The following is a 14,783-nucleotide window of genomic DNA, read 5'->3' as shown; positions in this document are numbered from 1 at the left end:
ATCCCGGGCTCGCCCGCAGCGCATTGCTTTAAATGGAGGCGGCTCTATTGCCGTCTCCATTGAATGCAATGCGCTGGACAGCTCCGGCCCGTTTCTAATGAAACGCAGCTAGGAGCAGATTTTCGGGCGATTTGCGGGCGACTTGCGCGCACCGGTCACGCGATTTGCGGATGCGCATCCGTCATGCGATCCGCAAATCGCGCGAAAAAACGCCCGTCTGACTAAGGCCTAAAAGAGTATTTCAATTCTAGCATAAAACATCAGTAATTGGGTTTCCTTTTTCTGATAAATTGTTAAAAATTTGGTCCAGCTATCATATCTTTGCATTACTCTATTGGGTGTTGAGTCAGGGTATAGTCTTATTAGCAATTACAGCATTCAGCTGAAACTCCACTCATCTGAGGCAGACAACGTCTGCATGATTTTGTCAGCACAAGGCTTCTTTCACAGGAGCGCATATCGGCCATTGCCGATTTCCCCTCCCTCCCCATCGCAGGCTTACTTATCTTCCTCCACGCTCGGTCTGTGCAATTGGAGGGGCGGAGCTAAGTGCCAGTCCGCCCCGCCTCCTCCCATTGATGGTTATGAACAAGGCGGGCACTTAGCTCCACCCACACCCCACACCTTCTTCATAGCCATCAATTGGCGGAGGCGGGGCGGATCTACGCTTAGCTCCGTCCCACCCCCTCTCATTGCATAGACCGAGCGGGGTGCAGAGGTAAGCCTGCACGGGGAAGGGGAGGAGAACAGAGGGAGGAGTTTAGCAGCCACGCTGCTAAACTCCCTCTCACCTATGGCTGCTGCCATGGGCTCTCATAGGAACCCATGCAGCCGCCCGACGTATTCTGGCCAAAAACATAGTTCTAGAACCATGTTTTGGGCTCGACGTAAAAATGCCTGGTGCTATATTGGCCGGCCAGTCATTTTTACATCTCGCAAATACGCCCATGTGATCTGATGCATTGGAATCCAATGCATCAGATCACAGTGCATATCGGCCGGCCGTGCAATGGCCGGCCGATATGTGCTCATGTGAAAGAAGCCTAAGGGTGCCTACCCTCTAGTGGTTTTTTTCTGCAAATTTGCTGCGGTTTTTTTTCCAATTGCCAATGGGACTTTCTAATGTTAAAAACGCAATGCACAAAAAATGCAAGTTGCCGTTTTTGCATTTTTTGTGGGTTGCATTTTTAACATTAGAAAGTCCCATTGACAATTGGAAAAAAAAATGCAGCGAAAAAAAAAAAGCTAGTGGGTAGGCACTAGAGATGAGCGAGCACCAAAATGCTCGGGTGCTCGTTACTCGGGACGAAATTATCGCGATGCTCGAGGGTTCGTTTCGAGTAACGAACCCCATTGAAGTCAATGGGCGACCTGAGCATTTTTGTATATCGCCGATGCTCGCTAAGGTTTTCATTTGTGAAAATCTGGGCAATTCAAGAAAGTGATGGGAACGACACAGCAACGGATAGGGCAGGCGAGGGGCTACATGTTGGGCTGCATCTCAAGTTCCCAGGTCCCACTATTAAGCCACAATAGTGGCAAGAGTGGGTCCCCCCCCTCTCAACAACTTTTACTTCTGAAAAACCCTCATTAGCAATGCATAACTTAGCTAAGCACCACACTACCTCCAACAAAGCACAATCACTGCCTGCATGACACTCCGCTGCCACTTCTCCTGGGTTACATGCTTATAGCCGGTTCCACTGAAAGCAATGGGCTGCTGGCGTGCGCGGGATGAATTGTCGGGAAGGGCTTAAATATAGAGCCAATCAGAGGCAGGTCTGACTCACACCCCCTTCACACCCACTGCCGGCCGCGCTGAACTCCGTCTGCCGGGACAAGGTAAGTATATATATTTTTTTTATTTTAACACATTTCTGGATGAATTGCAGGGAAGGGCTTCTATATTTAAGCCCTTCCCGACAATTCATCCCGCGCACGCCGGCAGCCCATTGCTTTCAGTGGAACCTGCTGTATTGCCGGCTCCATTGAATTCAATGGGCAAACATCGTTCTTCTCTGCCACAGCTGTTACAGCTGTGGCAGAGAAGAATGATTTGTCTTCTATATATTCTCAATGGGGTCGGCGCTGCTGCCGCCGGCCCCATTGAGCGCATATAGAGAAGAGAACAGGAATCGCAGATCGCAGATAGGTGCGATCTGCGATTTCTGACTATGGCCTAAGAAGGACCGTTGGGGTTCTTGAAGCCTAAAATAACTCCTAACGCTCTCCCTATAGCAGCTCCGGCATCAGCAGCCCTGTCCCTGATCTCTGTCAGAATGCATCTGTGGCGAGCCGCGGGCGGGCAGATTTTAATACTCAGGTGACACCTGATCTCGCCAGCCACTCACTGCAGGGGGGTGGTATAGGGCTGGAACATCACAGGAGGAAGTTGTAATGCCTTACCTGTCTTTCTATTGTCCAGAAAAGCGCACAAATTTCTCAGGGAAGAAAATGAAAGTGACTCGAACACCGCGTGGTACTCGTCTCGAGTAACGAGCATCTCGAACACCCTAATACTCGAACGAGTATCAAGCTCGGACGAGTACGCTCGCTCATCTCTAGTAGGCACCCTTACTGGCAAGATTTTGTGGCCATTGGCCACGATGTGTGGGCAGGGTTTTAGCTGCATAAGGCTACCATATCATGTACCCTTATGCAAGATTTTTTTAAATTTCAAATCTAATCGTCTCGTGCCACTTATTTTAGCCTGATGATCTCTTAACACTAATTCAGGGACCATAAAACCTTCACATCTATGTTTGTATTTCTGTTGTAGTATCCTTTTAAGTGCAAATTAATCCCACCATGTCTGTGCCTTGTAATAAGTATATGTGTATATGTATGCATGCCTCTTCAGATCCATTTCATTATGCCTTGATGAAGGATCCTGTGAGGTCCAAAAGCTTGCATTGACATCATGTATTTTTCTTAGCCATTAACCCCTTAACGCTCCAGGATGTACATTTATGTCATGCAGTGTTAGGGTACAAATGAAGAGAGATCATGGGCGACCTCTCTTTATACAGTGTGGGTGTCAGCTGTTTATTACAGCCGCCGGCTGATCAGCGTTATTAACCCTTTAAATGCCGCTGTCAATTCTGACAGCAGCATTTAAATCCACTGAACATCATATTGAGATCGCAGGGAGCCATGCGAGTGTCATGGCAGCTGGGGTACTGCTGAAAGGCTCCAGGGCTGTCTTGGCAGATTGCCTATCAAGCCATCCCTGTGGGGTGGCTTGATAGACTGCTTGTCAGATTGCAGTATGATGTAATGCTATAGCATTACATCACACTGCAGGAGCGATCAAAGCATGATTAGTTGTGGTACCCTAGGGGGCTTAAGAAAGTGAAAATATGATAAGTAAAGTTTTACTGATTGTAAAAAAAAAAGGAATAAAAGTTTTAATCACCCCTCTTTTGCCATATCTATAATTAAAAAAAAATCGAAATCATAAAACAAAAATACATATTTGGTATCGCGGCATCTGTAAAAGTCTGATCTATCAAAGTAACACCTTATTTACCCCACACGGTGAATGTCGTCCGAAAAAAAACGAAAGAACGCCAGAAATGCACTTTTTTCGATCACCCTGTCTCCCAAAAAAATGCAATAAAAAGTGATCAAAAAGTTGTAAGTATTCTGAAATGGTATTAAGATAAACTACAGGATGTCTTGCAAAAAAGTCGATGAAAAAAAAAAGTTATTGTGCACAGAAGATGGCGACAGAAAATAATTAAAAAAATTAAATGTGTTTGAAAAAAATAATAGTACAGCAAAAAAAACCAAAAAACTATATAACTTTGGTATCGTAGTAATCGTACTGACCCATAGAATAAAGATATCATGTCATTTTTGTTGCAGCTTGCACGCTGTACAAACAAGATGCACCGAAAGCTGGCGGGATGTCATTTTTTTTCATTTTACCCCACTTTAAATTTTTTAAAAGCTTTTCAGTACATTACATGGTTCATTAAATAGTACCATTGAAAAATACAATTTATTGCATCAAAAAACAAGCCCTCATACAACTACGTCGCTGGATAAATAAAGGAGTTCCGATTTTTTAAAAGGGGGGATGAAAAACTGAAAATAGAAAAAAAAGGGCCGCTAAGGGACATTAAGGGGTTAAGGTATCATATCTACAAGATATTAGTTTCTCTTACTGGGAACAATCACACTTATTTCAGCATAACTGAAAACAGGTGAAAAGTAAAGAAAGAACACATCTGTAAGTAGTCAGTTCCAACTTCTATGAGAGCAAAACTTTATTTGCCATATATATATATATATATATATATATATATATATATATATATATAGTTAAATCCTAGTGTTTTGCAGTTTTATTAGACCGCTACGCCCATTAATATGCTGACACTTCCTCGTATGTACATCAGCAATCAATCTAAGCCTTTTAATTGTTTCAGTTTATAAACACAATCCTTTTGTGGACCATGCAAGTATGTACCTTAATTACAGATATTGGGAATACAAATAGTCCTGTTAATTAAATTCCTCCTTTAATTAGTTAGTTGTTTTAACGTGCACATTTATTATCAGCCTTGAAAACTCAGATATGTAATCTAAACCTTGGGAAAAAAACACAAAACTAGTCCAAATGTATATTATTCCACAGTTTATGTACCACTAAACCATCGGGAAGGTCACAGATGAGTTTATATAGACTTTTAAAAAAATATAAACCCTTTTAAAATCTCTATGTAAAATCATTAAGCAACTCTCATATATTCTTAAAAATATATATTATGCTTACCTTGAGGCAATCGTCAGAAGCTCATGGTATGGAGAAATGCAAACTATTATTCGGAGATTTGATTTCACTTGAGAAATAAAGTATTTGGCTGGGTCATAACCAAGATGTGGATGTTTCCTACGTATTGCTGGTCCTAGAACCTAGTAATATACAGTATAGGACTCTAATAAGATATGTAATAACTATGTATTGGTGGGATTTATAATTTAACAGTGAAGACAATTCATGTGCATTGAAAAACCAATGACAAATTGGCACCACATTGCATCAGTTTTTCAATCTGTATTTCATCCATTCGAGATCTGAATATATTTTCCTAGAAAATGTTTTTTTCTATCCCATCAATGGAGAAGGAAATAGAAATTGTTATCAGTCAATTTTTAGAATTCTTCAATCCATCACCCATTGACCCAATTATAAAACAAACTGTGAAGTATCATTAGATCAACATGAACGGGAGTTGACATCAGTGCTAGCTGCTAAAATCTGGTGCATGGGCTGTTAGGTTTCCTTTCCTAGTATTCTCTGATAATGAGTAGTCTATACACTTCAACTTCATTGGCTCATTGTGCATGCCTAGAACTGATGTCAGATGGCAAGGGGGATGTCAATCACAATGTGTGTGATCACAAGCTATACTATCAATTGCTCACAAGGCTGAACTGCCTTTTAAGAATCCCTACTAAAATCTATCTTTTATTAGATTAATTAAAACCATCTCCTGAAACCTGTCTGGACAGTATGTCTGTCCTAGTGTGCTCAATAACAAACCTACACCATCGGTTTCACATAGAACATTAGAAAAATATCATTGTGATTAAAATCGAGAGGGGTATCATCACATCTTAAGGAGAGCACGTAGAAGGAGAGTGAGGAGACTTATAAGGCCATTCATGCTCCTGTGGGTAATATATGCACATAAGGAAGTTGGAACAATACCTCTGCAGCACCACCTATTGGATGGCAGCATTCCTGCAAATCAATGTCCGACCCCAATGTCATACACTAACAGTTGTTTCAGGGTGTTTGACAGAATCCATAGTTCCATCTTCCTTATTGGCACTGTGATCAAAAGAAAATTATAAACCCCCCTGACATGTTTTGCCATGTTAGAGACATCTTAAGAGGGAAGGACTTAATGACTATCAGCTGACTACGCTGGGTATATATAAACTCCTAAAGCCCTGTCATCAGAAATGACCAAGCAATTGAATTCAATAGACAAGGCCAATTCATATCTGCATCCTCACCCACACCAAGTGAGAACGAGTTAGTCAATTTCAGCCCCTATTATGTGTTGCCCATGTATCTCAGCAGACATAGTGCAGCGCGTCATCATGCCCGCACCGGGTTGGTGCTGGACTATTGCTGCCCCAATTAAGATGGAGGTAGTGTACACAACGATGCATGCCCTGATGATAAGTCCATGCATGTCACTATGCAAGCAGCCCGGGAGCTTCTTGTTGTCAAGCAACCATACCAAATATCAACAACATTCCACAACAACCAGCCACATAAAGTTATAATTATTTATGGTATTGGCTGGAAGGGACCTTTAAACATTATGAGCCACAATCATGGGAATGTTACGGGAGCTATGTAAACTGAAATAAATATGCATTAACCAATAGAGCCTTGTCAAATTCAGGTAGGTGGTCTAAGAGGAAACATTAGAATCCAAAAGTTTAAAAATGACAAACATTGGTGCTAGAGATGGAATCAACCATTATCAAAATTAAATTCTAATGTTACAGACAGCAGTACAAAAATGCTGAAATGTCAAGCCATCATTTAAACCAATGTGTTTAAGAGCGCTCAACTGATAAATCCATTAGGGCCTCTTCTTGCGGTAACATATTGTCTAAATCTCCTGTAGGACCTAGACCCCAGCCTGGCTCTTCCAGTGACTATTGCCTCACTAGGGGGATGGTTTCCCTGTAGCTGGGGTTCCTATGGATGTCACTATTACAGCTAAAAACTGTGAAACAAAAAAAATTGACAGTGTGAATGTTCCCCACATATCTTAGATGACATCAATGGGGATTAAAATGTTAAATTTTCTTTTTACAAAAAAAGTAAAAAAAAGAATAACAATAAAAATGATGACCCCATTCCTGTACTTTATTTTAGCATAAATATAATAATTTTAAAAATAGAGAACTATAAATGGAAAAAAAACCTCATTTTACTTTTTGTACACATTACCCTTAAAGGGGTTCTGTCATTAAAAAAATTCAATACTTACCTATTCCTCCCCTGTCAGTTTACTTACCAGATCTTCACCTCACCCATCTGCTCCTGTCTCTTGTAGGGGGCCACCTCACTTCCAGCTGGCTGATTCCTCTGCTTCCTTTGAGGTTACATACATTGCCGGCAGTCTTCTTCTTGCAAGCCAATGTACGTTATGTCACAGTTCACAAGCCAGCAGGGGGAGCGCCGATCTACTTCAGAGAATGCTCATGCAGTCTCTTCCTAGCCTGTGAACAATGTGACCTTCACTGACTGGTCCGGAAGAAGAATGTGAGGAATGCAGCCTCCATAACAAGCCGGCCAGCGTGCAGTGAGCCAGGGGCACTGCAGAAGCTCAGCAAGGAGAGGATGTGGTAAGTAGACTGACTGGGAAGAATAGATAAGCATAGAGTTTTTTTGATCATAAAAAAAGCCCTTTAATAAAACAAAGAAAAATGCAAAAATACCTGTAAAAAAAGCTATTAAAAGGTACTCCTATATGTCATGAAAAAAAACTGCAAAAAGAATTTTGGCAATACATAAAAGAAAATAGGGCCATAAAAGCACCACATGTATAAAATTGCTCAAGAAAGTCTAGTTCTTTAGGACCAAAACACTATGGTCTTTAGGGGGTGAAAAAAATTTATTGACGAAGGCCAACCAAACAATTTTAACAAGGACGTTGTTAGAATACTGTTCAAAAGTTCTACTCTACCATGCACTTAGTTTAATAATGGTACCACTAATGACAGGTTCCATGTTAGTACTTATAAATATATACTTAGAAGTGCATATAAGTCAGATAGAAAGAAATAACTAAACACAGTAATACTATCTGAAACTCCTGGAGTCCTTCTCATATGGGGTATGGGATCTCTTTTCTGACTACTTGAGATTTATTTAGGGTTATGTGTTCTCAAATTAGTCAGTTTTTCGAACAAAATAATTCCTGTGTGATGGACTGTAGCAAACAAGCTTTTAAAAGGGGGGCACAGAAAATCCTACTACTTTTACTGATGATAAGCAGAGGCCCCTGACAAACAGTTATAACAAAGGAAATTATAATTCAGCCTTCTGACTATAGACTTTTGTCATGTGGTATCTGGAAAGCATCAGACAGGAAACTATGTTGCATGGAAGTGACAATATACATCGGAGACCTCCAGAGTGTGACAGGCAATTTACATGGGGGATGCAAGGACAGAAAATGTGTTTTTGCCATAGGGCCCTTTAAAAAAAGAACAAAAAGGTAAACATAATACATAACAAATTAAAATCAGACTTAAAGGGGTTGTCCCGCGCCGAAACGGTTTTTTTTTTTATTCAATAGGCCCCCCGTTCGGCGCGAGGCAAACCCAAGGGATGGGTTAAAAAAAAAAAGGTTTAGTACGTACCCGAATCCCCGCGCTGCGGCGACTTCTTACTTACCTTACCAAGATGGCCGCCGGGATCTTCACCCATGATGCACCGCGGGTCTTCTCCCATGGTGCACCGTGGGCTCTGTGCGGTCCATTGCCGATTCCAACCTTCTGATTGGCTGGAATCGGCACACGTGACGGGGCGGAGCTACGAGGACCAGCTCTCCGGCACGAGCGGCCCCATTCACCAGGGAGAAGACCGGACTGCGCAAGCGCGTCTAATCGGGCGATTAGATGCTAAAAATAAGACGGCACCATGGCGACGGGGAAGCTAGCAACGGAGCAGGTAAGTGAATAACTTCTGTATGGCTCATAATTAATGCACGATGTACATTACAAAGTGCATTAATATGGCCATACAGAAGTGCTGAACCCCACTTTCTTTCGCGGGACAACCCCTTTAACCACATTATGGTTAGATATCACATGTATAGCAACCATGATATCAGCCAATCACTCATTACCTGAAGGAGGTCATTCATCTCTTCAGTCGTGAACAATGATGCATATTCCCCACAGATCAGCAGGCTGTTAATGGCATTAAGACAGTCCTCAATGGCCAGCTCTTCTGCCTGTCATTTATTGGATATACGTTTTAATAGAGGATAAAAGAGTTGTTACAGATGCAATACATTTAGCTTGATAGAATGGTGCAGAAAGTTATCTTAACCCCTTTAAAAAGTATTGATCTCTTATCTTGACACAAAAAACTTCATTATAAAGTAATTCAAAGTGTAAATAAACAACCCTGATAACACGGCACACCGTGATATCACTTCGCATTAAGGCCTCAAAATTCGCTCAAAGACTTCTTTTGAGTGATAACAATTTTGTCTAAATGCTACTATAGACTATGCAAAGATGATCACTCAAAACTGTCACTCAAACTATCGTTTGAGCGACTTTTGAGCGATCATGTGTCAGTGTAAATGGGGTCTTAAAAGCTTGTTCACACGAGTGTGTTTTTCAGCGTAGTAGAGGCGCATGAAAAGATCATGGCTACACTGCGCTAAAGATAGCGTGAATGGGTGATTTTCAGCTATTAAGTCTCGAGCTTAATTAGTGGTGAAATTGCCTGTTCACACCACCAGGAGATGTGATATCCTGCTCCCATAGGAGTCTATGGAAACTCCCGCGCATCATGCACCAAAGATAGGTCAGGTCCTATCTTATCATGCACCACAGACCTTAGATATGGGCATTGCATTTGCATGTTCTATCTTTGTTAGGTGTGCATATTTTGCGCATCTAAAATTCCTTCATGTGAACGCTTCTATAGGAAACCATTGTTCTATTAGATGCAATCTTTTCACACGCCTATAATGCGCTAAAACCATGCTCGTGTGAAATAAATCTGCTAATACCCAAGGGAGGTATGACCAGTTTTATTCGAACAGTCATACCATAGACCGTTTGTGCTTATGCCTAGCTGGCTGCATGTATATGCAAATGCTAGTCATTCAGAAAATATTCAATATCTCAATATTTAATCTGGATTTTTATTATGCACTATAATTTAAGTGTGCTTGAAGCACAGATCAGTAGCACCCTCTGCTGCCTGTATTAGAAACTGTACAATACAGGAAAATACTGAGACTGGGTTTGCTATTGGTACGTTGGTATGTTGGCATGTACAGCATGAAAATGCTAATTATGTTTTTTACAATATATGTATTTCTCTTTTACTATATAGTATTACTAAAATTAAATAAGCTGATTTGGCTAAGCTAGAAACCTTTTTAAGAATGGACATGCCTAGCAAACAACTGAATAGAATTTTAAATAACCTGACATGAGAAAAACTGAATTGTTAAAATTTGGCCTAATTTACATAATTCATTCATTCCATTTGAAATGATGCTAACATAGATTGTGTTTATTTCTTCAGCAGCCCTCAGCTTGCCATATATATCAGACTTTTGTTGGTCTCGTCTGGCAATAATTTTGAAGACTGGCAATGTCCTCCATGGCAGATGGAGTGGGGGCATGGAACAGGTATATTATACCCCACTCCCCCCACCCCACATGACAAAAGGAACCATGAGTGCTTATTTATTGCTCATGAAAAAAAAATTATCTGTTCAGTAGTCCTGTTTAGGCTATGACTACATGGTGACTTTAGCACAATACACATTGTCCAGCCAAAGATCACAGTATCAATACAATACAACATCACAACCTAATGAATGTGAATAGGGTCACTTTCCAACTCACTAGTTGTCATGACTGCAACCCAACAATTGCAAGAAATCCAGCAGGTTTAGATTTCTTGAGATTGTCGAGTCACAGCATCAGCAACTTGAGATTTGGTTCAGAGCTCCAGGAGACAATTTGCATATTTCTGATGCATTCCGGGAAGAGTGGAAATTCGCTGTGAGCTTTGCACAGAAAGAACAGTCTAGTAAGGCCTCAGAAACCTCTTGGATGGAGGAAAAAAGTGTTGTTGTTGTTGTGAAGAAAAGAAGGGTGGCGGTTGACAACTTTATCTTCCAAAAGGTAGAAGAGAAAACAAGGGCATCTGCTAGTTTGGACATAATTCCCACCAACAGAGAGGAAGTGGTTGAGGAAGTAATGGTGGCTGGGATCTTAGGAAGCAGCAGTCATGCTATCCTTGAATTTTGGATAACAAAGAAAGGAAGACCTGTGAGGACTCAGACTTCAGGGTTGGATTTCAGAAATGTAGATTGTAATGGACACAGAAAGAGAGTAGGAAGGATCCAACAGCTGTTATTTGTTGGCTTAATGCACTTTTTCGAAGCTTATAATGTAACATTTGAATCACTACAATTTAAATACAAAAGATGTGAAGTTTTGTTCTGTAATTATACGCCTCTGAGACTATTACTAAGAATACTATTAGGCCTTAGTCAGACGGCGTTTTTTCGCGCGATTTGCGGATCGCATGACGGATGCGCATCCGCAAATCGCGTGACCGGTGCCCGAAAATCGCCCGAAAATCTGCTCCTAGCCGCGTTTCATTAGAAACGGGCTGGAGCTGTCCAGTGCATTGCATTCAATGGAGCGGCAATACAGCCCGCTCCATTAAAAGCAATGCGCTGCGGGCGAGTGTGGGATGAATTGTCGGGAAGGGCTTAAATATATAAGCCCTTCCCTGCAGTTCATCCAGAAAAGTGTTAAAATAAAGAATATATATATACTTACCTGCTCCCGGCAGCCGGAGTTCCGCGCGGCCGGCCTGCAGTGGGTGTGAAGGGGGTGTGAGTCAGACCTGCCCCCTGATTGGCTCAGCGCTGAGTCTGACTCACACCCCCTTCACACCCACTGCAGTACGACCGCATGGAACTCCGGCTGCCGGGAGCAGGTGAGTATGTATATATTTTTTATTTTAACACTTTTCTGGATGAATTGCAGGGAAGGGCTTATATATTTAAGCCCTTCCCGACAATTCATCCTGCGCTCGCCGGCAGCCCATTGCTTTCAATGGAGGTGGCTGTATTGCCGGCTCCATTGAATTCAATGGGCAAACATCGTTCTTCTCTGCCACAGCTGTTACAGCTGTGGCAGAGAAGAATGATTTGTCTTCTATATGTTCTCAATGGGGTCGGCGCTGCTGCCGCCGGCCCTATTGAGCGCATATAGAGAAGAGAACAGGAATCGCAGATCGCAGATAGGTGCGATCTGCGATTTCTGTTCTATAATTTATCGGACGAGCGCATAAAAAGCGCTCATGTGTCCGATACCATTGCAAAGCAATGGTTTTATAAAATCGCCGGACGCATGCGCATATCGCGGCAAAAAACGCCCGTCTGACTAAGGCCTTAAGATGAACTGGGTGAATAAATATAGTACTGCAGATTCAATATAATCTTTGCTATATAAAGAATTTCATTCACTGTAAAAATTTTGAAATTCTGCTTAAAAAAGTAGCACTACATTTCTTTTTGGAATGTTTATTTCATGATGCTTAAAGGGAACTGGTCAGCTTGAAAATGCAGTCCATTTTTCCTCTAATAGGTTCTTGACATGGCTGAATAATTGATGATTTAGTTGCTGCAAACATTAACATTGAAAAGCTAAACAATGACGTTTTGTTTGGGCAGAAATTAATGTGTTCTGTGTTTATGACTAATAAGCTAATAGCAGATACCAAGTTGGTCTTTTATCTGTGCTATAATCATACTATGATTGCACATAGTAGACACTGATAAATACTATGGCAACAGGGCGCACTTATTTCTAAAAACAAATCAGACGATTGTTCAGCTCAAAGAGTCGCTGTGGATGCAATAAAGATGATAAGATAATTAAGGATAACTGTAATTAACTCTTTAAGATCAGTATACATTTCAAAGTTAATATAACAAACAGTGCATCCCTGTTCTGTGATAAACAAATATCTCACAAATTATGCTCTGATTCATAAATACGGTATATTGAAAATTTTGAACTTGTGATTATTGACTTAAAGGGGTATTCCAAGGCTTTAACTATTGATGATCTATCCTCACGATATGTCATCAAGTTTATCGATAGGGACCTGCCTCTCGCAATCCCCACCAATCATCTGATCATTTGGTCCGCTGTCAGTACAGCGGACCAAATGTTGTCATCACCTTTGGCTGCAGTGAGGAGCTGGAAGTGTAATAGGAGGCAGTGCTTCCATGGATTTTAATGCAAGTGAAGCCAGCTATTACACTTCCAGCGCTTACAAGTGATGATGACGTCCAGCAAGCTACACTGACAGCGGGCTGAACAGATAATGGGCGGGGATTCTGTGTAGTGGGCCCCTGTTAATCAACTTTTGATGACCTATCCTGAGGATAGTTCATAAATAGTTAATGTCTCAAAATACTCCTTTAACCCTTTGCAATCCAATTTTGGATTCAGGGTTTCCTAGGGGGCTTTCTCTTTCTGCCATTATACAATGGCGCCATCTGCTGGCTAGAGCCAGCACTGCGGTATGGGACATGCTGGAGAGGCCCCCGACAACAGAGCGGCCAGTAATATACAGTAACAATATCCTGCCGGACGTCTTGCGACATTAGAGCTGTACAACTTTCAGTCAAAATGTCTTCAGACGTCAGACAGTGGATTGGAAAGGGTTAAATGTCAATCAAAATTTGAAACCAATTCAAAACTAAAGGGGCTCTGTCACCTACTTTTAGCCCTATAAGCTAAGCTTCTAGACTGAAAGTAGGTGAGCCGCTGCGTTCAGGAATGTAAGTGTTATACTTTTATACTTACCTCCCTTATCATTCCCCTGGCGTAAGTGCTGAAAGCCGACACTCAATGCATTGAGAGGCACTGCTAAGTAGTCCTCCCAATATGTAATTAAAATGGGAGAATTACTTAGCCACGCTGACACCGGGCAAATGATGGGGAAGGTAAGTATAATACTTAACTTCCCGGAATCATCGAGTCACCTACTTTCAGCCCACAAGCTTAGCTCATAGGACTAAAAGTAGGTGACAAATTCCCTTTAAAGTGTATCCATAAAGAAAAATAACAACTACAATGCTCTTAGACCTGCATGTACAGTACATGTGAAGCCTTTCCCATAACTATTTGTGTTGCAGGATTGTTCTTTTTCCTATTTCATCAAAATACTAACGACCACCTGTCCGTGAGTAAGTTACTGTGTGAGTTACATCATGTGATCAGTCACCTGGGCTCTGCGCTCTGCCCCTGATCACATGACGGTGACGTAATCACAGGTCCTTCATCCCTGTGCAGATTACGGGTGGACTACTTTCCCTACAAACCCCCACACCCTCAGTTACTATGATATACTAATGATCACCTTCCTGTAAGTGACTGTGTGAGTTACAGGTGAAGATGCCACCGTCATGTGATCAGTCAGCAGGGCTCTGAGCTCTGCTCCTGATCACATGATGATGACATCATCACAGGTTTTAACACATGCAGAGCCTGACACAAGTCATGTGCTTACAGGACCTGTGATGTCACTGTCATGTGATCAGTCACCGGGGTTCTGACCTCCTCCCCTGGTCACATTATGGTGATGTCATCACAGGTCCTTCACTTTATTAAAAATCTGCAGCGCCTGACGCATATTAACATCTTCTTCCCCAACTCTGCAACAATCAGCAATTCCAGCAACCTGATTGGTTCTGATTCACCTTTCCAGCAACCTAATTGGTTGTTTGGGTTGGCTGATTCAACCTGATTGGTTGTTAGTGCAGAGCAGTAGCAGAAATTGCTAATATGCGGGCTGGACAGCAGCCATGTACTTACAGCACCTGTGATGATGTCACAGTCATGTGATCAGTCACCTATGTGGGAGGAGTCGAGATCACATGACCAGTGGGTGATCAGTGTGTGCAGGACTCTGCTGAGCAGGTTGTGATCCCTGTTGTATGGGATGAAGAATGTAT

At 41.8% G+C, this 14,783-nt stretch overlaps 1 protein-coding gene across 1 annotated transcript in view; it reads right to left on the bottom strand.

Annotated features, from left to right (window-relative positions):
• The window catches only part of LOC136572709 (uncharacterized), a 346,665-nt gene that overhangs the window by 104,966 nt on the left and 226,916 nt on the right, over positions 1-14,783 (bottom strand). The window contains exons 69-70 of the mRNA XM_066573580.1: positions 8,892-8,999; positions 4,781-4,920 (exon numbers count right to left, since the gene is read on the bottom strand). Of these exons, the coding sequence (XP_066429677.1) occupies positions 4,781-4,920; positions 8,892-8,999 (248 nt within the window). The remainder of the gene's footprint in view (positions 1-4,780; positions 4,921-8,891; positions 9,000-14,783) is intronic.

This window comes from Eleutherodactylus coqui, chromosome 1 (assembly GCF_035609145.1).
Source record: "Eleutherodactylus coqui strain aEleCoq1 chromosome 1, aEleCoq1.hap1, whole genome shotgun sequence".
NCBI lineage: Eukaryota > Metazoa > Chordata > Amphibia > Anura > Eleutherodactylidae > Eleutherodactylus > Eleutherodactylus coqui.
This window is presented reverse-complemented; position numbering and strand designations above follow the sequence as displayed.